Raw genomic sequence first — 27,814 nt, forward strand, 5'->3', positions numbered from 1 at the left:
AAAGCGTTAAATTCTACAAAAAAAGTTCAATAAATTTAATCTTTTCATAAAAAACTTTTATTATTCCTTAAATATGTAACAATAACAAATTTGTAAACAAAAATAAAAAACTTTAATGCAAATGCTCAAAATGAACACCATTTACTTCAATTAAGAGATCTTTACGAAAGCGGATCATAAAGTGTATTGAAATTATGAAATCGAAATTATGATCAAATACAATATAAACAATATGTATAAAAATTATAAAATCTCTAGTTACAATAATTAATTAAGATTTTCGCTTGTTCTTGTAAAAAATTTTAAAATTCATAGTTTTCAAAATTCAATAATCAAATTGACGTTGATAGAAATATTGATTAATTGAAATATATCAACGTCAATTTGAATATTATATTTTGAAACCTATTTTTCATGAGGATACGATCCAAAACCACCGAAATTCTTAATTGATTATTGTAACTAGGAATGTTGTTACTTTTATACAATAGAATGCTATATATGTATAGATAACGATATATATTCGAAATCTTTTAATAAAAGATATTCTATTCACCCTCAATAGCATAGCATTAGCTCCTGACATTTTGATATTTTGACACAATGAATTATAATTGTTTTTTATTATAGGATTTGGAATGCTTGAATCAGGTTGCGTTTCTATAAAAAACGAAGTTAATATAATGATGAAAAATGTTGTTGATATTGTTCTTGGAGGTGAGTGAATTTTTATTCATTTTACTCAAATTTTATATTTTAATTTAATTCACGATCATAAAGTCCAAGTAGTAAGACTCAGTTTCAGGAAGGAACTGGTGCAAGCTGGAATATTTAAAGCATAAATAGATCCGAACCAGGTTTAATGGATCTATACCTAAACTCATTGCCAATGTCATGGGAGTCATATATAAAATATAGTGTCTAATTATTTCACTATAATATCGATATTATGAATAATTGAATTGTGAATAAATATAGAAAACCGCAATAACCGACTATTTAATTTGGTGGAGCTTTTCAGAACAAAAATAATCACAGTTCAAGAACGATATCCAATATAATTTCTGTTGGTCGGTATTTATAAAAATTAAATAATTTGAACGGATTCATATTTTTTTAAAAAGATCTTTTCATTCAAATACTACACTTTACATGAACAGTATTTTTACTTATGTATTTATAGTGGCGTTCTATCTCAATGAGTTTGTGATTGTGATTCAAGGTCCAAGTTCCTTAACTCTTCCCCCCTTAAGATTGAAATTATGGTGCCCTTGGTGGGACAATCTCTTCTGGAACTGAACTCGAAGACGTCCCCTTTTCTTTAAACAAATATTGAAGAAATACTAGAATAATTAAACACAACACTAGAGCAAAATGGTTGACTGTCATGTTATTTCCTTCTTGTAGAGCTTCTAAACTTGGTTGTTTTGGGATTGGTATATCTTGAAGTTTCAAGTTGTATTCGACTTCCTCTGCTTATAGAGGTTTGGTACTTATGGTGGTTTGTTCCAGGGACGTGTAAACATGATCTTTCACTTCGATCTTAGCAAAATTGCAAATATCGAGTTGTATTAGATTATATCTATAGAGATAAGCATAGTGACATAAATAGTCTCTGTCTTCTAGGTGCCAACAGTAAAATACCATTTCTCGTTCGAGTAGTACATGCTAAGAGCAGAGCTGCTTTTTTATTTGGAAAAGGAGAAAATTTCTGATATAATTTGAATTGGTTTTTTCTCAATATTAAAACTTCTAAAATCATTTTTAATTCTGAATGTTGGACATATATGTGTAGGGAATTATATCTTTACAAACTTTTCAAAGTTCTAGTTTCGTTTCTTTTTCACTTATCTATAGTTTCCTCCATTTCTATTCTGTTAACTTTAACTAAGTACCCAAATAGTTTTTTGTGTCAGCCAACAACATCGCGACGAACCCATTGTTGGAGAAGTTATATAATACAAAAATTAGACGAGAAGTGCGTCAGAGTTGGTTAGTTGTTTAGGAGACTGTTTAAGATATTCTGTGAATGAAGAGACGTGCGGATCGTCTAAATCTTAGGCTTAGACGATCGATTTTTAAGAAATTTTGACTACTTTTAAGGAATACCTCAAAAAGCAAAACCCATATTTTCCGATGTATGTTTTTGCTCTAGGGGTGAGTTCCACCCTAACTATGGAATGAAATTTTTTATTTTGAAAATAACCACTGAAATTGATAGAGGACCAAATTTTGAGCAAAAAATGTTCCTAGAATTTTTTTATAAAAATCGGTAGTTTTCAGTTATGCGCTATTGAAAACTTAAATTTTTCTTGAAAAAAAAAACACGTTTCCAATCTATTTTTCATGAATAACTCAAATACTTTTGATTTTATCGGAAAAAAATTAAATCTTGTGAAAAAACAAAGAGATTGTTTTTTTTTAATTTGCTTTAGCTGTAATACAAACCGAGTCACTTTTCAAGATAATTACATGTAATATTTTTCAAATTACTTTTAAAAGCTTCAAAATGAGGGTTAGTCTAACTAGCATAAAAACTAAGAAAGTTATATCGGAAATAAAATCGATTTATATTTTATTTGTAGAAAAAATCCTCTTTTTCACCCTTAGCATTAGTACCCAAATTGCAATAACAATGTAATCTAGTAATGATTCACTTTATTTAGGTAAAAATAATAATTTCTGGCAGTTTGAACGATTTAGAATGCATAATTTCGAAAAAAATTAAGTTGAAAAATCATTTTTGAAATTTTTAAAAATTTCTCATTTTTTTCAAAATTTCTAAAAAGCTATAGAATATACATAAAAATTGATAAGAAACAATAAGATAGTATTTTTTTGTAACAAATAATTTTCTTTTTTTAAATTCTTCGTAACTTTTGAAATAACTGAGATACGGCCTCACAAATCGTATCCTAAAGTATGACTGATACGATATTCGAACCCCTTAAACAGTGCCCTTCAAAAAATTGAGGGATAAAGAAATTTAAAATTGAAATTTAAACTCATAGGTCTTAAAATTCCCTATAAAACTACGTTTTGAGCGACTAATTTGCTAGAAAATTAACGGAGATATCGCCAAAAAACTAAATACAATCTAATTTTCTGTCTTAATTTAACATATTTCCAACGTAATTAAATATTATACAAAACTTTTTTGTCATAAGGAATAATTTATAGTTGTTAAAAATTTTAAATACATAATATTAAAATTGAAAAAGATAAAAAAATGTCAATTTGAAATAAATATATTAATAATTGTACAAGTAAATATTTTTCTCCGAAATAGGAAATGATTTATAGGGGTTGTAAATTACGAGTGCAAAATATTCAAGTCGATACAGAAAATAAGTAAATATGTCTTCAAATATTTTTCCAATTTTTTTCGAAATAAGGGTTGAAAAATTATGAATACTATATTAAAGCATGAAACAACTTTGGTTCAAACCTTAAAAGTATTTTTATTGATATTCTGCAATAAGGGGGGGTGGTTTTCAACCCTAGGAGTAATAAGCAAACATTGTCATAAGGTATATTTTGAAGATGAGAGTAAGTCCAGCTTAATTCCAAATTTTTATGCAAAGCGGTGCAGGTTTATGGAAATCGCGAGCAATACCTCATTTTTACCTTAGTAGCCTGTTAATGTCGTTCGGTAGACATCAAAGTACTTTTTTACTATGTCTTAGAATAATGACTGATAAAATCTTTATACGAAGTATATTCAGCTTGTTAAAAAGAGTATTATGTAGAATCGAAATCGTTCAAATATTGTAAGGCTTTATGCTGTCTTTGTGTTTGAGAATGTTGTTTTCCTTTCTACTTCTATTTCTAAGAACATTTCTTATCTAAAACGACTTCTTGTTTCGAAGATATTGAACAAATTGAACCACATAAAACATACACAGTTGCTGGCTATAAAAGCATTGCATTGTGAAGCTTTCTCAAGGTTTCACTGATAGTAGATCGGACGAATGTGCTGAAAAAGGTAAAAAGTAAACATATTAGTAAATGACAAATTGTACTGCTAAGGCTCGATTGAATGAGTAAATAAGGTGATATGTTTATAAATAATGTAGAATTGAATGATGTTGATAATAGTGCAAAACATCATACTGTTGAAGAAAATTTAGAGAGTCTGAAGTGGAAAATGATTGAGAACTCAGTGATTAGGAAAATAATGATAATTCAGATCTGCGTTCATGCTTAAAGTTAAAATCAAGTAGGGACTCTTTTGCATTAATGTTTATGTATATTGAATAGAGTATTCGAATTTTCGATGGAAAAGTGATTACCACATTCGGAAGTGGATAACTGATTTTGAAGAAATTTTATAGGTTAGATAAGGTTAGGTTGTTGTGAATGTATTTTTATTGGATTGTTAAATCTTTGGAGAAATTCATAGAATGTCATTTATAAAAGACGTGTATCGCTAATGAACACCTATTAGGATATAATTCACCAACTGATCACATTATCCATTGGAATCAGATCAATAATATTCCCCAAGCTTATATCTATCATTGTAACATATTTTCAGTGAAACCTGTCATCAAGTTTTTCAATTTAAATTATTTTTAGGTCTGACATACTGGATGTTTGGTTACGCTTTTTCTTTTGGAAGAAGTGAACTAAATAATGGTTTTATTGCTATGGGAGATTTTTTCATCGACCCTTTGTTGGAAGATCCATTGAAAGGATCAATATATACCGCGTTTTTATTCCAGTTATCGTTTGCAACTACTGCAACAACGATAGTAAGTGGAGCAATGGCCGAAAGGTAATCTTCACCTATTACATGATTTTTTTATACGAACCAAAAATCTATACCACATGCAGCAAATGGGAATAATCTATTTCTAACAATTGCTTATAATATTGTGAAACAAATAGGGAAATATCGTATATATTATTCTAATTTGAATTTGTTTATATTTTATATAAATAATATTCATTCCATAAACAGATTCTCTTATTCACAATTGTTATTTGTAATGTTATCTGATCAATGCATATGAAATTGATTGAAGAAACCTGTGTGTGTGTATGTACGCTGAATGCAACTAATATTATTGCACATATTCTGGCAACAGCACACCAGAAATTTCAATATTTAGTTGGTGGTTTCTAATCTTTTAATTCAAGTCTAGACCTTTTTACTGATATTTCCAACAGACACATTATAAAAATGTACCTAAATAGTTTTGACGATTTCTCCAAATTTTGTAATTCAAGTTTTGATATATAAAAACAATTATTAATAATTGGTTATATGCCTTTATTGTTTTCCAAAATACTGCGTTTGAACCAGTTGTCGAAGGATTCTTTTCATTCCGATTGAGGTACCTAAAAAATATGCGTTTATTTTTCATCTACAAGAATAAGAAGTGAGGGTGCCAAACAAGGAACGTATGGCGGATGAACCATCAATTCGATGTTTTAACTGTGTGTGGGAGCTCACATTGTCGTGGTGGAGAATCATTCGTCATCTGCGATTGGTGCACCTGATTTTTCCGAACACTTCTGGCAAACAAATGCTGATATACCATTCAGTGCAGACCGCTCTACGTTGCTCTAGTGGAATGGTAGTACGATATGTCCAGTTATTTCGAAAATACAGGGCACCATTTGCTTCGAAGTAGTTCGTGTGCGAACAATTTTAATTGGATTTGACTCGTCTTGAAAGACATATACAGTCGATAGTTGTTTAGATTATGGTTTATATGCAGAGATCCATGATTTGTCGCCTGTCACGATTTTCTAGACGTCTTTTGAAGCGCCGCGATTAAATTTCTCAGCATTTCTTTGTATCAATTGACAGGAGCTTTTTTTGAGCGATTGTTCTTTGCTTTTTTGCACGATCTCACCTTTCTAATACCACTCCGTGGAATCTCTTTTTCATGTCGGTTCTTAGTAAAAGATCATAGTTCAATCACCGTTTACATTTGATCGGATTACATTTTCTTTGCACTCGCGGCAAAGCTCTAAAAACAGCTCACTGCATTCAACTAGACACTGCTTTTGCATTGCGCTGAGAATTTCAAGCACCAATCTCGCACTAGTTTTTATCACATTTAACCGCTCCTTTAGGATCTTTATAACACTTGCTTTAGAAATTACGGTCGGTGCTGAAGTTTTTTTCGTTTTTAAATTTAATGTTTTTTGACTTGATTATTTGAATGGGATTAATTAGATTGGTTAACTGAGCTAACCGAGCCGAATTCGCGAATCAGTCATATATAAATTGCAACCCACTAAATGGGGACTTTACTATGGGGGAAAAATCCTATCACCCACTCACATATCGATTGATCATTTGATCTAAAAATTTATTGGATCGTTGATTGTTAAGTTCATTTATGATTGAATCCATGTGATTTATGAGAATATAAAGAAATAAATAATTCCCATTGGTTATTGATGGTATAATTAATAATAAAATTATATTGTAAGTATAATATGTGAAAATATGAAAGTTTGTCCATTTGTTTATTAATGAAAATTGATTTAATTGAATTATGTGGGGTCAGATGAAAGTTCGGTGTATGAAATAATATCATTTAAGAGTTTTGAATTTGTAATCTCTCTAAGATAACAGTTACATTTCCCATGTCTGATTGTGTTAAGATCAGATCTAAGTTGCTCTTGGAATTTTTTTCTCATTTGCTTAGTTGAGAGTGAAAAATTGAATTATTATGATGTTTTAAAATATAATTAGTATTTATATTTGTTGCTTTTGCATTGGTGATGTTTCTTTCTTGGATGTTAATTGTGGAGGCAGTAAGGAAATCTACATCTGCCAAGATCTTCCCAGTAATATCTGTTGTGATAATAGTGGTTTTAATCATAAACTTCTCTAAGATTTGAATCGATTTAAAATAAAGTCGACAGTCATCACTTCAAAATAACCGCAGAAATGTATGTTTTTGACTTGAAAATTTTATCGTTAGTCATTTCGACCATCACCAGACTCATATTCCTGTAGTGCCAAAGAGGGTTGTTTTTGTAAAACTGGCACTACAATTTGAGCTGACTGAGGTATAGTGAGTATAGTTGACGGGGGACTGAAGTATTCAATTCTTTATTTATTTTTCTTGTTGGATGCTTACGTTTTTACTATACAAAAATTGCAATCACATGTTATTTTCGTCTACATCCGTAAATACTCCACAAATTGCTTGCACACTTTGCAAAGTAAGATTGCTTAACAAAACTACTGATGTTTTTCCTTTGGCTGAGAATGTTAAAAATGCCACTTGTACAACAAAATGAATCGGAGCTGTTCACTTACTTATAGCTCGTTAAACCAAAAGCAGACATATGGAATGTTTTTAGTTCATTTATAAATGAAAAATAAATATTGCTCATTGTCAAAGTAAATGTGTATTCTAAGCCTCCTGTGAACCGTAGTCGTATGAACAATAACTGTAGAGAGGAAACGTGACAGAATATGAGAAAACCAATCACAATACGGGAATCAGTTTACCTACAAAATAGTTTGAAAATCTAAGTCATCAGAAAAAAATTTAAAATTTGTTTCCCAGTGTAACGGATCCTAGTTTGTTCCAGATTATATCCAATTTTGCATGCATTTTTTACCAGTCTATGATACGGAACACATATTGATTCCACCTACAGTAAATTTAAAACACAAATTAAAATCAAGGAATTTTCTACTACATTTTACTGGTAATTATTAATTTTCTAGCTGTTAATCAATTCCGGTTTCAGGTGTAACTTCAAAGCATACTGTGTTTTCAGTTTCTTGAATACCATTATATACTGTATTCCAGCGGGATGGGTTTGGGGTCAACATGGATTCTTGAAACAACTGGGAGCAGTGGACATTGCAGGATCTGGTGTAGTACATTTGATAGGTAATACACTGATTTACTGATTATAAGCGTCTTCTTCGAATACTTATATATTCATCATCCGAGATTTAAATTATGGCCAAGTACAATATAAGAAATATGTATAACAATAATAAAATTTACACACAATAAATAGTTAATTATCGGCGGTTTTAGATTGTGTTATTTCCAGTAATATATTTTACATATTTTTATAACCTTTCACAGAAGTGCTAGCAGATTATATCATGATATATGTTCATGGCGACTTATATCTATTATGAAGGGACACAATATGAATTCTGAGTATGCCGTTTTGACAACTAAAAAAAGAAACTACAGAAAACGTCTATTTCTTCAAACAACATATATTGCCCAAAATGATCAATTCATCAATAAGAAAACTGATTTAGAAACTGTAATATATGCAAATCTCTAGATTTTGAAACAACGAACTCTATAAACATTCAAGGCCAATAACAGCTAATCTACCTCACTTAACTTATAAAGTTCAACTTCACTTATAACGACCTAGCCTATATACTTTATTGTCATTCATATTCGAATCAATAAATATTCAGCTATTCATAACAACGAATCAGTTAATGAAGGAGCCAATACTTCAATATTCAGATTTTAATTTAACCACAGATAATTTGATATTGATAACTTTGAATGTACATTTCGACTACTTTATGAAAAATTTTCCTTCACACGATATCCTCTGTTCCTTCGTTCTCATTGATTTTCCAGCTATTTTTTTTCTACAACAGCCACCGTTTCCAAGCATTATTTACCGGAAATACTAGATATTTTATATAAACTCTAGATAATATACATTAATTAATTCTCTTTCCAATTTATTGTCTCTCTCAATAGTTTACTTATTACAAAATAAATAAGTTTTTAATATTTCAATAGTCCATTCTATACATCAGTTCATTTTTAATAATCTTTGACATCAGTTCATATTTATTTCTACAACCTAAATTCTAAATTCCATATGTAAAGTTTTTCACTTATCTTCTTAAGTATTAGACGTAACTTTTCTCAAGCGAACTCTTTTTCAATTATTTTCTTTGAAATTATAAAATTATCCATTTGCTTATGATAGAACAAGATCAATATTCTAGAATTTTCCCAAAAACTCGCGATAAGTTTTTTCTAAACACCCCAGTCCGCAATTAACAATTTTATCTCACTTTTTTATTTGGTGGTTAATCTGGAGTTCAACGACATAATTAATGAAAGATCATGATATTTTAAGGTGGAAGTGCAGCGTTTGCAAGTGCCGTCATGCTAGGACCTCGATTGGGGCGATATGATAATGGAATTACGCCTATGCCTTTAGGAAATCCTGTAAACGCCGTTATGGGTTTGTTTGTCCTGTGGTGGGGATGGTTAGCTTTTAACTCTGGAAGCACGTACGGGGTAAAGTATCATTTTTTCAAGCTACTTAATGTATGTTATGATGGCATAATTGTGATTGTTTAACAAGTTATCAATCAATTTCGATTCAAACTAAGAATACGATAATTACAGGTATACTAAAATAGAAGAACTCACTTTCACCTTTTACTATTAACTCTCTTTGTTCTTCGCATCAAGTAACAGATATAAGGAATGTCTAAATATAGATAATTTCCTTGAATTTCCTAAAAACATCGAATGACATAGATATTGGCAGAGAAGGTGTTATTTTTGGAACCAGAATATTGTGATTTAATTAAAAAAGAGAATACTGACATTTGCATTTCTCTTGATTGGTGTTCTATCTTTTATTTTAGTAAAAATAGAATGAATATTAAGGGTTTGACTCTATCTTGGTATTGTGTTGCTTAAAGATTCCAGAAAGTTCAGTAGTAAATGAATTGCTATATGGTAAAGGTACCTATATAAATAGGTAAAATAGAAATGCCGGAAATGACGTTTAATAATATTGATTCAATATTAACAATCAGTGTCAGAGGTATTGTATGAAATTCGTTTCAAAAGATATGAAGGATACCTATGAGTTTTCATAAAAAAGTCAATCAAGCTTAAGTTCTATTTATGAAAAATTGTATCAGAAATTTGGAGAGCCCAATTTTTCGTTTGTTTGATTAATTAATCTTAGTGTAACTTGGGTGGTATCAATGATAATTGATAATTCTTTCATAACTCATATTCTATACGAGTAAATTGTAATTCTATTATCGTCGATTCTTATAAATTTGGTATAAAGAAAAGGTAACAATTTTTTAGTGTTTTCTCTTTCTATATTGAATTTGTATATAAGGATCAAAACTATTGGAGTAAAATGATAAATAATCAATTTAATTATGTGGAAGGGATACAATTATATCATCTACATTCTTTTTGCATCTGATGGCGAAATGAAAAGTTCTTCTTCCCAAGATCGAACTAGATCATTATATTGTTTTTGCTAAGAATTAGAGTCTTGTTTAATTCTTTTCTAAGATGCGATTAAACTGAAAATTCATAATGTCTCACCCCCTAAAATATATGGTTTACCAAAACTGCACAAGCCTGACATTCCTCTTTGACCGATTGTTCCAAGTATTTAAACTCCTCTCATCCCATTATCTAAATATTTGGAAAATATTTTGTGAAAAATTTCATATCAAAACAAATACTATATCAAAAATACATGGGATTTTCAAGAAAAAATTAAAAATATAAAAATTCCCAACGAATGTGTATTTATTCCGCTAGATGTCGTTTCTTTATATACAAATATTGCTATTCCCTTTGTGAGAAATATATTGATGAAAAAATTGGACAAAATTGAAGAATATACAGAATTATCTCGAAACGAATTCACAAAATCTATAGAACTGACACTAACAACAAAGTACTTGAAATATGAAAATGAAATATAATAACAAATTGATGGTTGTGCTATGAGAGCTTCCATTTCAAGTGTTATAGTACAATTAGTAATGAAACATCTCGAGAAAACTGTCCTTAGCATCCTTGGTATAGATATTCTTTTACCGATATGTAATGCATAATGCATAATTACAAAACATATATAAAGGCCGCAAATATTTTTAATAATAGACATCGGCATAGAAGCATTAGGCATTCAACAGTTACAAAAATTTTGAATAAATTCAAGGCTAGTAGAAGTAAAGAAAATAAATTTAAGAATAAGCACCGAGAACGGGTTGCGAATGAAGACACTGAATTTGAAGTGATACTTTCTGTCGTAAATAACCCAATAATGTCATTAAAAAAAGGACCTCTGCAATCCAAACTACAGTAAGTGAAAATACAGTGGCAAATATTTTGAAAGGTAATAAACATAATGCATACAAACCGCAATTTTTACACACGTTACTACCAAGGGATTACGATATTCGTTTTGAATTCTGAGCTCTGATCCAAGGAAAGTTGGATGGAAACCCGTTTTTCACAAGAACTATAATATTTCTCGATTAGGTAACATTTTCTTCAAACGAAACCGTCTCATCACAAAATTGTCGCTGGTGGTCTAGCAGTGATCGAAATTTTGTAATTAAAACTCGGAAAAATTATTCTTTTAGAACGAACGTATGGTTTATACAAAAATACATTGGCTGGACCTTTTTTTTCGACATTCCTTAAACGCCGCACAATACTTACAATTATTAGAAAAGTGATTTTTTGCACGACCTTCCGTTACAAGAAGATAATTTGGATCCAGCAAGACAGTGCTTCCATCCATAGTACATTGAACGTTAGAGAACTTGAAAATATGTTTAATGGGAAGGTGATTCACAGGTATTCAGATATTTTTTGGCCTCCTAGGTCTGCTGATTTGACGGAAAGTAACACAAGAGTTTGACAAAATAACAATTAAATGTTTACAAAGAGAAGGTTGATATGTGGAAGCTGTAGGTCATAGAATTAAAATTTAATTATGTTTGTTTCTATTTAATAAATATTTTTTGTATGGATTTTTCAATTTCTACAATAAATAATTATTATGCATCTATTTCGTATGTAAATTACAAGGTTGTTCAAAAACAGTAATGAATAGAAAGATTATCATATTTTTAACAGGTAAGAGAGATAAATTTTATCCAGCCAGAATAATTAATACGGAATGATTAAAAATAATCACAAAACCTGAATTCCAATAATAAATGACCGTAGTTGCATATTTGAATATAACTTTCAATTCAAAACAACTTCACTCCATAACATTTGTCTGAATTGTGAAATTCAAATTTTTTGACAAACCTCGTATACTGTTTCAAAAAATTGTTATCTGATGGTTGCATTTCAGCTTTTGGACCATAAAAAACTTTTTATCAAGAATAACTTTTTTTCATAAAACCACTAATAAAAAACTTTTCTATAATATGGTTCCAACTTAAGTAGACACACTGTATATATGAACAACGGGTTGAATCGTGCTAGAATTTCGAAATTTCTTGACGTTTGGACTCCCCCTTTGGAGCCATTATTAAGAGATAGGTGGGGTAGGGATAGGGTGTTTATTCGTTTATTGGTAAGTAGTGATCCGATTCCGTGGTTTCAGCAACGAATCAGCCCTTTTTTTTCGGTTGTTTCCAGGCCTCAATCTGCCTACAGCTTGGAATTTCACCGAAACACTGTTGACAGGAACACACCCACTGTTGGTCTTGATATGACGATTCTGCTCAACATGCCTTATGCAAATATTGCTAGTTTCCGAGATACGGGGTGTTAAAAGTTTAAATTTAAATTTTGAATTTTTTATGTTTTCACAATTTCTCTTTGAAAATTGGCGCTAGTTACACTTGTTTGTGTTAATTAAATCAAAGTAAACTTTTTTTGGGCTAAACTTACAACTAAAATGATAAAAGAATATTAAAAAGCGTTAAATTCTCGTTAAATTCTACAAAAAAGTTACTCTTCTTTGATTGGTGTAACTCAATCGGTTATCGAGTTATTTGCTCTAAAAAGTTCAATAAATTTAAATTTTTTCATAAAAAAAATTTATTATTCCTTAAATATGTAACGATAACAAATTTGTGAATAAAAATAAAAAACTTCAAAGCAAATGCTCAAAATGACCACCATTTACTTCAATACACTTTATCCGCTTTCGTAAAGATCTCTTAATATCAAATAATCCTTGTCTATTATTTTTTCTTTTTAAACTAATGCCTTTATTTGCGACCAAATTAAAAAATCCAAAGGATTTAAATCAGGGCCTCTTGGTGGCCAAGTAAACTCACTTCCAAGACCAATCCATCGATGCGGAAACTGTTCGTTTAAGTATTGACGAACTAGTAAAGAATAATGTGGTGGTGATCCACTTTCGTAAGGATCTCTTAATATCAAAATCACATTTGTGAATTAAGCCGTGGTTTAATTTTTCGTTTTCTTTTCAAGTAGGCTTGTGTCACTTTTAGACAGTTTGTGTAGAAGCAAAAATTGGATAATAATAAGAATAAGTAAAACATCAGTATACCAGTTATTAACAATTTAGTTATTAACAAGTGTAATAGTTATTTATCAAATAATGCCTAGGCATAACGATTTTTTCAATAATGAGATGTGCGATATGATTTGTGTGTTTGCTCAATCAAATTACAGTGGTCCAGCTGCGGCTCGAAGATATTTACAATTATACCCAAATCGAAGGCAACCCAATTACAAACTGTACCGAATTCTTTACAACCGCTTAGGTGAAACGGGGCCTTTACGCTCTAAAACTGAACACGGTGATACAAAAAAAATCACTGCGGATGAAGAAGATGAAATTTTAATTTGTGTTACGGAGAATCCAGATATCAGTACTCACCGATTATGTCTGCAAACAGGTATAAGCCAATCGTCTATTTTTAGGATACTGAAGAAGGAAAAATTGCATCCATATCATTACACTCCTGTTCAGAATTTATTACCTCAAGATTTACCTAAGCGTCTACAATTTGCCCATTTTTTGCAAGATAAACAAAATATTAACCCAGATTTTCTGGATATAATTCTTTTTACTGATGAGGCAACATTTACCAGACGAGGAATATTTGATTATAAAAATAATCATTTTGGGATTCTGAAAATCCACATGCTATGAGGGAATTGTTATTTTCCTAACAAGTACGGAAAGTGATACTTTCCCTCACGCAACTGCAGTTGTCCCGAACGACGCGGAGCGGAGTTCTGGCAAGCGGTCAAGTGCGAGAAAGACACTTTACGCATGAGTTAGGAACATTATTTTTTCTACGACCGTATATACAAAAAAGTATACCAATCCATTTTTCTAAAATTATTTGATTCCAACAAACATAATAATATACAAAACTTTAACTAAAAACTACTAATTATTATAAATATTAATATTGAAAACACAATTTGTTGTATTCTGTAGACTAGTAAGAATTGCCGGTCCAGTGGAGTTATTTGGTTTCAACTGGAAGTTAGATGACGTTGATGGGCATCGGTTGCAGGTGGCATAAAGATGACGTTGACGGCAACGGTTTTAAGTAATTTGGCAGGTAACAGCTCGGAATTAGTTTCATTTGCAGCCTTCAAAATGGCTTCGGGAAGTTCTTCGTCGGATGAATCGATTAATATTATTATATCGGATCCGATTTAATGTGGTTTAATTTAGAAGAAGATTGTGCTTATTCAGTCACTTCCAAGACGTTCTGAACAACTTTGACGTTTTAGTAACAATTACATGGTTAAATAAAAAATATCTGTATTATTTTATATTTTCAAAAAATTAAAAATGTTACAAAAAGCTAGAAAAGGCTTAAATTTTATTTGATGGACTATTTCGTAAATATTTATTTACCTGTAATAACAATAGTTATAATCTCAGAAGTAAAAAACTATCTAATAAGGTCAAAATTTAAATAATTTTACTTTCCCGCACTAGTGCGAGAAAGTGACACTTTCAAAACTAAAATGCGTGCGGGAAAGTGGGTTAAAACGCACGGTCGTAGAAAAACACATTTTCAGTACGAGTTTAAGGTTAACATTTGGTGTGGTATAATATTTGGGTATTTAATAGGTCCTTTTGAACTGGCAAACAGTTTAATCGGACCTCTTTATTTAGATTTTCTTCAAGAACATTTACACGAATTACTAAAGGATATACCTCTCGCTTTAAGACAAAATATGTGGTTTTTGCACGACGGAGCACCACCACATTATTCTTCACAAGTTCTTCAATACTTTAACGAACAGTTTCCGCATCGATGGATTGGTCATGGAAGTGAGTTTGCTTGGCCACCAAGAGGCCCTGATTTAAATCCTTAGGATTTTTCAATTTGGTCGCAAATGAAGGCATTAGTTTACAAAGAAAAAATTACTTCTCTTCCATAACTGCGACAGAAAATAGAAGAAGCCGCGGATGTAATTAAAAATAATAGACAAGGATTATTTGATATTAAGAGATCTTTACGAAAGCGGATCATAAAATTTGAGGTTTTTCATTTTTGTTTACAAATTTGTTATTGTTACATATTTAAGGAATAATAAAATTTTTTTATGAAAAAATTAAAATTTATTTAACTTTTTAGAAGCAAATAACTCGATAACCGATTGAGTTACACGAATCAAAGAAGAGTAACTTTGTTGTAGAATTTAACGCTTTTTAATATCTTATATATTAAAAAAATTGATGATTTCCATTCCGAGTCCGTTCAGGCGTTCTACCTAACCGATTTGCTTAATTTTTTTTTCAATGAAAGGTATTGATGCACAGATCAGCCATCAACCATCGGATTCCATCTAATTTTCACCATTTTCAAGTTATACTCAAATGCGATTTCCCCCTGTACATTACTTATGGGAGTTTTTCACATACACACGTTCTATCCTCAATATCTCAGGTTCTATTCAAGATACAGACTTCGTTTTGGTTTAAGAACACTCGCTGAAACACCCTCTTTCTTTTGAGTTTTTGAACACTTTAATCGGTTGAGTTGGAGATGAGCTAGGCGCGGACATTCAATGTGGAGTTATGGATTTTTGTAGGTTTTTGGCAATTTTTCTACATTCAAAGATCTATATCTCAGGTTCTAATATAGCTACAGAGTTGTATGTAGCCCTATCACGTGGGAAATCGTTCAATGTCAAGGTAGAGATTAAACCAAAGGGGCGACGCACAGCCAATGTTGTTTGGAAGGAAGTATTGTGAAATTATATAGTCTATTGTATTATGAACAATGTAGAAATGATGGCTGATTTTTAGACCGCGCCCCGATACTTTTTGTATACCTTTGACAACGTAAGTATTGATTGATTTTATGACGAAGCTATAATTACCCACATAGTCACTGCTGCGGAGCAGCACGGGTCCGGACTAGTTTTTTTATTATTTTAGTTGTAAGTTTAGCCCAAAAAAAGTTTACTTTGATTAATTAACACAAACAAGTGTAACTAGCGTTAAATTAGAGTGCAAATTATGATTCCTCATGCCAAAAAACGTGAAATTGCCAATTTCATAATTGTGAAAACATAAAAAATTATTGCGAAAATCAAAATTTAAATTTAAACTTTGAACATCTCGGAAACTAGCAATATTTGCATAAGGCATGTTGAGCATATTCATCATATTTTGAGGTCTAGAATCTACAGTTCAGAGATTGGACATTCTTAAAGAATCACTCTATATATATGTACTATTAAACTTACAGGAAAAAGTTCAGATTCCGCGGTTTTAAATGTTGTATTTTCAAAATTCAATATTCAATTTGACGTTTCATAGAATTCAATTATTGATTCTGGTTACTATAGTATCATTATTTCCATTGGTTGGAATATAAATGACGTTGAATTTTTATAGGTTGAATATTGATTGGTTAGTTTATTGATGACACTAAATTTTTACAGGCTAGGTCGTTATGAATGGAGCTGAATAATTATTAGTTCGATTATTAATGACTTAAGAGTTTGTAGAGTATTTCAAAATATTTTCAACGAAAAATTGGATAAGAAATTTTGAGGACTTCATTTTTCATTTGAATGTTTAAATTAATCTTAGTGTTACGTGGGTGATATGAATGATAATTGATACATCTTTCAGAACTCATTGGTTTTCTACACCAGTCAATTGAAATTCTTCTGTCCACCATTCTTATAAATTCAATATCAAGAGTATTTTCCAGTATTTTCCTTTTCTATAATGAATTGTGCATAAGGATCGAAACGATTGAAGTTGAATAGTAAATTGTCCATTTCATTATTTGGAAAGGATATAATTATATAATCTACTTACTTCTTTATGAGGAATAATATCAAGGGTAAAACAGACATTACATAGTGCAAAATATAGTTCATTACATAATGTGACCATGTAGGTGATGTTGAAGAGCTCATTGGTGTGTAATTATTATTGTTATAAGAGAAATATGTATTATTAAAAATAAATGTTACTAATTCTAATACAGTTTCATTTATTTAGTCTGCAATTTTTAGTTATATCACTCAATCCATGTTTCAGTGCTCTACGACATAAATTTAAGTGGACATTACTGACGTTATTCTATAGTAATACAATGTTATTTAAATTTCTTTGATTTTGAAGGAGTATTTAGTGTAATGTTATCATAAGATTAAGTGAAAATTTCAGTTGACCAATTAGTAAGAGGTTCAATCGGAATGTTAATTAATGCTACAATGGTTCTAGCTGATACAGTGGGTTTATGAATTTTTTGTAAATAGTAGAATTTAAAATGAATACCATTATAATTAGTTCATTTCTTTTGAGTTTTTTTGTCAATTTGTTTTTGTTAAGAACTTTTTTGATTAATTTGACAGGGGTCTTCAATATCACGTATATTAGCAGATTATAAAATAGATTATATTTTGGACTTAGCAATATCTGTTTTTCTTCTTCTTATTCTTCATAAAAAAGTATGAAGATGATATAATTGTATCCCTTCCACATAATTAAATTGATCATTTATTATTTTACTCCATTAGTTTCGATCCTCATATACAAATTCAATACAGAAAAAGAGAACACTGAAAAATCGTTACCTTTGCTTGATACTAAATTTATAAGAATCGACGATAATAGGAATTTGATTTACTGGTCTAGAAAACCAACAAATTCTGAAAGATATATCAATTATTATTGTTATCACACACGTAACACTAACATTAATTTGATCAAACGAATGAAATATAGTGTTCTCTCAATTTCTAATACAATTTTTCATAAAAAGAGCTTGAAATTTATTAACTTTTTTATAAAAACTCATATCCTTCATATCTCATGAAACGAATTTTTTACAACACATCTAACACTGATTGTTAATATTGAATCAATATAATCAAACGTCATTTTCGACATTTCTATCTCACCTATTTATATACCTTTACCATATAGCAATTCATGTACTTACTCCTGAACTTTCTGGAATTTTTAAGTAACACAATATCAAGATAGGCTACAGTCAAACACTTAATATTCAATCTATTTTTACTAAAATAAAAGATAGAACACCGATAATAGAGATTGCCTAGCATAGTGTATGAAATACCTTGTTTAAATTGTCACAAAAAGTACATTGGTCAGTCGAAGAGGTCATCATCAATCGGATTACCTCCCACAAGAGTGATATGATATTATATTCTGAAAGATGTTCATTAGCAACTCATATGTATCATGAAGGACACAATATGAATTATGAATAAGCCAAAATTTTGTCGACTGAAAAATACTCCAAAAATGTCTATTTTCAGAAACAACATATATTGCCCAAAATGATCAATACATCCATGGAAAAACTGGTTTGAATAACATTGATGTAATTTATGCATATCTTTTAAATTGTGAAAAAATAAATTCTATAAGAAATTCAACGCCACTGACAATTCAACTTCATTTATAATCCAACCAATGAAAATGTTTCCATAGTAACTAGAATCAATATTTCAATAAAATAATTCTATCATTCATATCACCCAAGTAACACTAAGATTAATGAAGTCCTCAAAATTTCTCATCCAATTTTTCATCAAAAATATTTTGAAATACTCTACAAACTCTCTAGTCATTCATAATCGAGCTAATAATTATTCAGCTCCATTCATAACGATCTAGCCTGTAAAAAATTAGTGTCATTAATAAACTCACCAATCAATATTCAACCTATAAAAATTCAACGTCATTTATAATCCAACCAATGAAAATAATGATTCTATAGTAACCAGAATCAATAATTGAATTCTATCAAGCGTCAATTTGAATATTGAATTTTGAAATTCCATTAATATTAAGTTTTCTCAAAAAAATACATCATTTAAAGCCGCCGAATGTTATTATAAGTATATTTTATTATTTTCATACATTTATATATATTTTTATATTGTACTTAACCATAACTTCAGTCTTAGACGATAATACATAAATATTCAAAAGCTTGGAATATATATTAGAGTTAGACCACTTATGTGTTCAATTTTCCCACATTCCCAATATGGAAACACTAAATATAGACAAAAAGGTGGATTATATCACTCTCAGAGGAGTTGTAATTCAATACTCGTCGAGGCATTAGCCACGAAAGTAGTTGTTTTCTCGTTTCAAGAACGCGGGACCGAAATTATGGCCAATATGAAAATTTGTATAAGTAATGAAATTACGTACAATAAGATTTGATTTTAAATGTTGTAGGTTCTTGTAAAAACATGAAATTAATGGAATTTAGGAAATCAATAATCAAATTGACGGTTGATAGAATTATTATTATTTGATTGAAATATTGATTCTAGTTACTATGGAAACATTATTTTCATTGATTGGATTATAAATGAAGTTGAATTTTCATAGGTTAGTTAAGGTTAGGTTGTGAATGATGTTAAATATTGATTGGTTAGTTTATGGATGACATCAAATTTTCATAGACTTGGTCGTTATAAATGGAGCTGAATATTTATTAATTCGATTATGAATGACATTATATTTTAAACGTCAAGTCATTATGAGTAGAGCTAAGCATTTTATAGCTTAGGTGAGGCTAGCTGGTTGTCAGTGGCAGTGAATTTTTTATATATTTTGTTCAAAATCTAAAACATATGCATAAATTACATTGAGGTTATTCGAATCAGTTTTTTTATTGATGCATTGATCATTTTGGGCATCATATGTTGATCCTCAAAACAGACTTAAAGAAAAGCCAAAACGTAAAATTTTATCTATATTATACATTCATACATATACATTTTTGTTTCTAAATTTTCTTGATTTTTGGTCTCTTCTATTTCGAAATTATTTTTTTTAATAATTTTTAAAATATAGATGAAAATTGACGTTCCGACTTTTCTTTATCAAAATATGATATTGACACTGACAATTGATCAATAGGTCATTAATTTCATCATGAATATCCAAATAAGTATAAAATCAAACTAGAAATTTGTTCTTGTTGGAGTATAGCAACGATGCGCACACTAAATATAATTGTGCCTGTGCGAATTGAAAATGCCAGGTAGACGGGAAACCAAGAGAGCCAAATTTTATTGCTCTTCCCCTTCCGTCTGAAGAGCCCCGAAGGATGACCCACCACGGTCAGTCCGCCACCAGCCCACGCGACAGCCAGTCGCATTCAGCAGTTCACATCCAGTTATCAGTGTTTATACAAAAGTGTTTTTTACAGTCCATTCATTTATAATTAAACGAAAGACTTTTTCAAGTGCATTTTATATACTGCGTTACGTGCATACTTTTATTCATGTACTATTGTTCTTCATTTATGTATTATTAATAAAGTCAATCTAATAATACTTATTGTTTATTAACATTTAACAACAGGTTTATGGCCCTAGCCCAATAATACAATAAAGTAAATAAATAAAAGTGCTCATAAAGTTAAGTAACGCAGTATAGGACAATTTAAAGTTAAACACTGAAGTGAACTAAAGTAAAGTGAATTTTTCGCACGATGACAGAAAGCGTAAGGTATAACGTGCAAAAATTGAACAGTGACAATTACTCCACATGGAGTTTCAAAGTGAAGTTGCTATTGATAAAAGACGGTTTGTGGGACGTGGTTCGTCAAGATAAAGATGTGGCCACTACAGTTCCCCCCGCAGCCGGAGCCGACACCGCCGCGATCGCTACAGCCGTTACCGCTTGGCAGAAGAAGGATCAAGACGCTCAAGTCGTGATTGGCTTGACAGTTGAAGATAGCCAATTGCGATTCATCAAAAAGGAGAAAAAACGGCGCACGATCAATGGGAGGCATTGAAGTCACATCACCAAAAGAATACAACTTCAAATAAGGTACACCTTTTAAAGCGCGTTGTTCGCATGACTCTCGAAGAGAGCGGAGACATGGAAGCTCACGTTGCGAAAATGTCAGAATATTTTGATAAGCTCGCTGCACTAGGCGTAGAAATGAAGGACGACGTAATTGCTTGTTTCTATTTATCGAGTTTGCCGGAGTCTTACGACACTCTCACTACGGCTTTGGAGAGTAGGCCCGAATCAGACCTCACCTCTGAATTCGTGAAGAGTCGATTAATCGACGAATTCATGAGGCGCAAAGGGGCTCAAGAAGTAAGGGAGATTTCAGGCAAAGAAACAGCGATGAAGGCCGAGCATAAAGCAAATAGCAGCGGCAATCAGACATCCAAAAGAAGCTGTTTCTTCTGCAAAAAGGAAGGGCACATCAAGGTAAACTGCAATAAATATAAGGCCTGGAAAGCGAAGCAGGAAAAGGGCAATAAAGTTTCCGAGGAGCGCGAACAGACAGGAACTGCTTACACGTGTCGCGAGATTTGTCTAGGCGCAAGGACAACAGAATGCAGCTGGATTGTGGACTCAGGCGCAACGAGCCACATGGTGCAGTCTCGAGAATTTTTCGACAAGATAGACCCCAGTAAAAAGGGATTTGTCTGCCTCGCAGACGAGACGAGAGCGGCAATCGAAGGCAAGGGGTCTGGGGCCATAAAGTGTTCGGCCGACGGCGAAAAATTTTCACAACTGCAAATAAACGACGTGCTGCTCGTTCCCGGTTTGGGGACAAATTTATTGTCGGTTCGGAAAATGACCAACGACGGCTACGAAATTATTTTTAAAAAGGATAGCTGCAGCATCGTAAAAGATGGAAAGGTGAAAGCAGTCGCACGCGCCCCCTCAAATTCAGATCTCTACGAGATAAAGACAGCGCAAAGGGCCTGTACGGCCAATCAAGTCGTAAAAGAAAAAATCAGTGAAGGACACACCGAAAGCTGCCAACATGTTTGGCACCGACGTCTCGGGCATCGAAATCCAGATGCTATAAAGGAGATGGCAGCGAAGGGTCTTGCTACCGGCATCCAGGTAGTCGATTGCGGTATGCGGGAAATCTGCGAGTGCTGTTTGAAGGGCAAGATGCCTCGCTTAGCATTTCCAAAACAGTCATTTAGCAAGACAAAGGCTCCACTCGATTTAATTCACACAGACGTCTGCTCAATGCCGGAGCTCACGGTCGGTCGTAAAAAGTATGTTTTAACCATCATCGATGATTTTTCGAGATACACGCACTTGTATCTTTTAGAGCATAAGAATGAAGCTACGAAATTCATCAAGCAGCTTGTGCAGATGGGGAAAACTCAGTTCAACAAGACCGTCAAGATGATCAGATCAGATCGAGGCCGTGAATACGTAAATAATGATTTACGCGGATATCTGCAAAAGGAAGGGATTCGCATTCAGTACACCGCGCCCTATTCGCCGCCGCAAAACGGCGTCGCAGAAAGAAAAAACAGGTATTTGACAGACGCTACAAGATGTATGCTTTCGGACGCTCAGCTAGGCAAACAGTTTTGGGGTGAGGCAATTCACACTGCATGTTATTTGCAAAACAGATCGCCTACGCGAGCGACAGGTAAAACACCATTTGAATTATGGTACGGCATCAAACCAGACTTAAAGCATCTACACATTTTTGGCTGCGTAGCTTACAGACACATCGACGATCAGCAGCGAAAAAAGTTAGATGACAAAGCCGAGAAATTAATTTTCGTCGGCTACTCCGAAGAATCGAAAGCTTATCGCCTTCTCGACATCAAGACAAATGGCATAAAGATAAGTCGAGATGTGCATTTCGGTGACACTTTGAAGAAAGACGATTCTACACAGTTTGAGATTATATTCTCGAAATGCGGCAACTGCGATGAAGACCTCGAGAATAGTCTCACAAGAGTTATAGCAGATTATATCCTGATAGATGTTCATTAGCGACTCATGTCTATCACGAAGGACACAATATGAATTATGAATCTGCCAAAGTTTTGACAACTGAAAAAAACTACAAAAAACGTTTATTTTTAGAAGCAACATATATTGCCCAAAATAATCAATGCATTAATAAGAACTGATTTAAATAACCTTGGTGTAATTTATGCATATCTTTTAGATTTTGAAGACACAAATTCTATGAAAATTGAACGCCATTAACAATCAACTAACCTCACCTAACTTATAAAGACTTAACCTATAAAAATTATTTTCATTTATATCTAGCCACTGAATATTCAACTACATTTATAACAAACCCAACCTATTGAAATTTAATGTTATCCATAAATTTACCAATCAATATTAAACATCATTCACTAAAACTTATCCTTATCTAACCAAGCAAGCAATGACAACAAATTGTCATTGCATCAGCGTACAACATTTTTGCTTTGGATTTTTAAGATGTTTCTTAGCTTCACTCCTCTCCACCAGTCCGTCAAGACGACACAAGAAGAGAGAAAGTTACTGAGCCACTCCACCAACTTCAAGGTCTTACAGCTCCCAGGAGTGGATCCTTATCTAACCTGTAAAGCCATATTTACATTACATGATATCTTTCTTTCGCCAACAGGAATATCAATTCGTTTTTAATCTAGCAATCCATTAACCAAGGTGTTTTTTCTGATTGAGCAACAATAAGGATGCGAATGGCACACTCCTGAAAAAAGAAGATACCACTCACTTTTGCAAATATTCATTAAGTCGCCCAGTATTCTCCAAAAGAACTTGGGAAAATGAAGAAGATGCTTATCGGAAGGCTGACAGCAGAATTACAAAATGTCGTATTGTGTTTGATGCCAGTAGGTGATCTACAAACAACATGAATAAGTTTGAATGACGATCAGTTTTAAGATATCATTGTAGACGACTTTTTTGTCGATGATTTGCTCACATCAGCAAAAACAAGGGAAAGTTTATGGAGAGCCAAGCCAAAATAAGGAGCATGCAAGTGCTATGGCCCCTTATGCCAAAGAATTTCAGCGGAGTTGGCAAAAAAGTGGTTGCAATTTATGAAGCAATTGCTCGTGAATAATTAAAAAATACCTGTGATGCTAAGCAATTCAGTAAAATAGAATTACATGGGCTCTATGATTCTTTAAATAAATGTTATGGTGCGTGTTTATACGTTAAGTGTGTTAGTAGAACCTGTGTGATTTCTAATCTCCTGTGTGCAAAATTCCGAGTGGCCCTATTGAACAATATAAGCCTCCCTAGATTGGGAATTCTATTAATTATTTTGTTGGAGCAATTTGAAAATCACCTTGGCGTGGATCGGGAGTGAATCGAATAAATGGTCGACTTTCGTAGGTAACAGTAAGAGCAAGACCGCTGACCGATACGTTATGTACAGGAATTACACTTATGAATCTGCATGGAATATGAGAGAGAAGTTTATTGATATTGAAATTCATGAAATAGTCTTATACTAGCACTATGAAAAATAATCCTTAGGGTACTAATCTTTATTTATTTATGAAAATTATAAGGGTTTCCAGTTATGTTCTGAGGTTAAAAAATTATTGGATCTGAAGGAAATGAGAGGAAAAAGTCGAGAGCGATTAGTGCTGAGGTGGTCGATGATTATATTAATTTGTTAATAGCACAGGCACAAAAGAATTATTTTTTTGAAGAGTATATGGCTTCAACGAATAAAAATGGAATTAAATGAATATATTTTTAAAATAATATGAAACACTATGAAAAATTTTAAATAATTTTAAATTTAAGCTTTGAATAGTAATGAATAAAAAATAAATGTATTGTTGTGAAAAAAAGTATGGAGCAACGCGCCCTCCAAGTTTTCCCGTATAGTACTAGTATTTCTCATTCAATATCGTTTCAGGCTTGCTTTAAAAATTATTTTCAACTCTTTAGCTTAATGTGCGTAAAAACGTGTTTTCTACTTTTTACAGAATTATATCTATTTCTCGCTTTTCGGTTTCATGTGCTATGAAAGCGTGGTTTTTTAACTATATGAATTCAATTGATACAACCCTCATATAATGGCTTTGCTGGTTATATACCTACATCTCGAAATTTATATAGACCCGTAACGGTGTAGTTAATAAGATTGTCGAAGTTCTCAATTTCCAACACGGAGATCAGAGGTAAGAATAACGAAATTTTTATAAACTAAGCTTGTTTTTAGTCTAATGGAAAGTTAAAAAGAAATGAACCCACATACAGGTGAAGCTAATATAAGCGTGTTGAAAAAGAAATTAAGCTTCACCCCATTATTTGAAACTAACTTGATAAAGGTGATAAAGGCTGTCCACTTTGTCTATTCTCTTTCGCAGAAACTGGTGGTTAAACTGTTAACTTTCACTTTCTGAAGACTATAACTTGGTGGGTAGTGTAAACAGCGTGTTCAATATAAATAGAGTGGCCTGAATACCTTGTGAAGATAATAATTAAATTGAAGCTCTAAAATAGCGAAAATATCTGTGTGAATTATGGAGAAATTTTTTAGAAGTGAGAAGAAATTTCTAGAATTTCATTATTTACTTCCAATTCCAGTTAAGTGATCGAAAATGGGAATATGCCGCCAGGGCAGCTGTAATGACAATGATTTCGAGCTTTGGTGGAGGAACGACCAGCATAGTTTATACCATGATAAGGCTAAATGGAAAAATTAACACTATTGATATCATAAATGGAATACTTGGGTCTTTGGTCTCGATAACCGCTGGATGCTTCCTATATCAAGGTACACATACCTTCTCTAAGAATGTAGATATTATTTCGTTAGTGAGGTTAATATGGGTTGATATGTGTTGATTAACTTTTATACGGTCTTCAGATCAGTGTTCAATGTCATTAACCATATTTTGAAGGTTGACTGTTTCGTTTATATCTTCTCCTACTGTCTTCAGCGAATGTAGCAATGTTTCATTGCTTCGAGATATCACCCGTGAATTGGGGATAAAGCACCTAACACCTAACCTAGCCAAACATTAATGCCCTGGGGGTAACCCCTATGTTTATTGATTGAAGCTCCGAGTACTCCCTTTCCATTCTCACTATCAATTTCAGCTGAGGAAATTACATTTTCTTCTAATGGTTCATCTATTCATTTATCGCACGATAGAATTGATCTATGATAGAATGTTTATCATGAAATCAAAATAGATGGAATGGACATAAGTGAGATTATATGGTTAATTCTTATAAGCATCAATTTCTCGAATAACTTCGAGATTTGATTTTAAATCATTCATAGACTTTCCCAAACTCTAGTGTGGCTTTCCGGAGTTAATTTGTTATATTTCTATATATTATTATATTATATTTAATCTAAGCCCGGGGTTATCGTTTCATTAATGTTATTCCTGATATATTCTTCGAATTATTGGATTGCTCAAGATTTGACTTTTGGTTTTGAATTTCTTGTTGATGTCCGTTATTTTTTCTGGTATGTAGTCAATTGTCTTACAAAAGGGGTATCAAAGTATTCATCCTCATTTAGTTCTCTCAAGTTCAATGTTTGGTTTCTGATGTTCCTGTTTTTTTTTTCATAGGTTCCTATTTTTGTTTCATATAATTTCGGTAAAATAGTCGTTTACAACATACTAAATATTTCTCATGTTCGAATTGCAAATAGGGGCAGAGGAAAGCTCTCGTACTACAATGCTCAGCCACTTATAAATTGTCAATAAGAGCGACCTGTGAGCAGAAGTAAATTGATAAATTAATTAGTGACTAATAATTTTAAATAGAAGTGTTAATGATAAAATGATATCGGTTAGTCACTGAGTCAATTATCTTCAAACTCCATTATTATAGCCTTTTATTTTCTCTGAATATTCAATTTTTTTAGGTTGGGAAGCAGTATTAGTTGGCACAGTTGGAGCCATTCTAGTTTGCTGTTCCATGCCACTGTTTGACATGGTGAGATTATATATTAATATAAAATAATTAGACTGTTATTTCATATTAGTCGTTGAAATCCACTTGTTTTAATGAAGCCAAGAGAATCCAATCCATATATAAACCAAAAAGAAAAGAGGAAGAGAGATTTATATTGAAATATGTCGGGAACCAGATGGTTAAACACCAACTTTAAACTCTTTTAACAAACAGGTTTCAACAAAATATTACCAGACAGAATCTTGATATTTGAATTGATAAATTACTTATCATATGTTCATTATCCAATAGCTTGGGTTTTTTTATTGATAGTACAGTTTGACGGAAAAGTCACTATACCGGAACACCCCTTCCAATTTTTGTCACTGGTGGCGCTGGGCGTTGAGGTAGGCGGGCGTGATATGGAAGAGCTTATCGTCGTAGTGACCTTATCGTGTGACGTCGCTGCTGCGGTCATAGACATTATACGGGGTGCAGTCGGAGAGATGGCGCGGGTGACTGGGAAACAGTATGTAGTCGAAAGTCATTCTCTTTAATTTTATTATAATTAACAATAAATAAATATCGTATTGCTGACACAGCAGACTAACGACCTCGTACAAATAAAACAATGATATTACGAATTATATGTAAATTTCATTCCATAACTCCTCCTTCCTCAAATGGAACTCAAGGGCGTAAGGGTGGTGGAGCAACTTCAGTGATGTCGGGGCTCTTGGGAGTTTCTTTTCTTCTACACAAACTTAATATCAAGCGTTTCTTCCTAAATATGTAGATACTGCAAAAGATTAAGATTATTATATGGTACTACTAAGGCCATATATAAAGATGTTCTAGTGGTTTCGAATTTCTTCTAGTGGATTTTCGTCCT

At 32.0% G+C, this 27,814-nt stretch overlaps 1 protein-coding gene across 1 annotated transcript in view; it reads left to right on the top strand.

Moving 5' to 3' along the window:
* The window catches only part of LOC130449896 (putative ammonium transporter 2), a 146,672-nt gene that overhangs the window by 14,522 nt on the left and 104,336 nt on the right, over nucleotides 1-27,814 (top strand). The window contains exons 2-7 of the mRNA XM_056787962.1: nucleotides 631-717; nucleotides 4,579-4,777; nucleotides 7,729-7,874; nucleotides 9,118-9,281; nucleotides 25,594-25,783; nucleotides 26,894-26,964. Coding sequence (XP_056643940.1) covers nucleotides 631-717; nucleotides 4,579-4,777; nucleotides 7,729-7,874; nucleotides 9,118-9,281; nucleotides 25,594-25,783; nucleotides 26,894-26,964 — 857 coding nt within the window. The remainder of the gene's footprint in view (nucleotides 1-630; nucleotides 718-4,578; nucleotides 4,778-7,728; nucleotides 7,875-9,117; nucleotides 9,282-25,593; nucleotides 25,784-26,893; nucleotides 26,965-27,814) is intronic.

This window comes from Diorhabda sublineata, chromosome 10 (assembly GCF_026230105.1).
Source record: "Diorhabda sublineata isolate icDioSubl1.1 chromosome 10, icDioSubl1.1, whole genome shotgun sequence".
NCBI classification, from domain to species: domain Eukaryota; kingdom Metazoa; phylum Arthropoda; class Insecta; order Coleoptera; family Chrysomelidae; genus Diorhabda; species Diorhabda sublineata.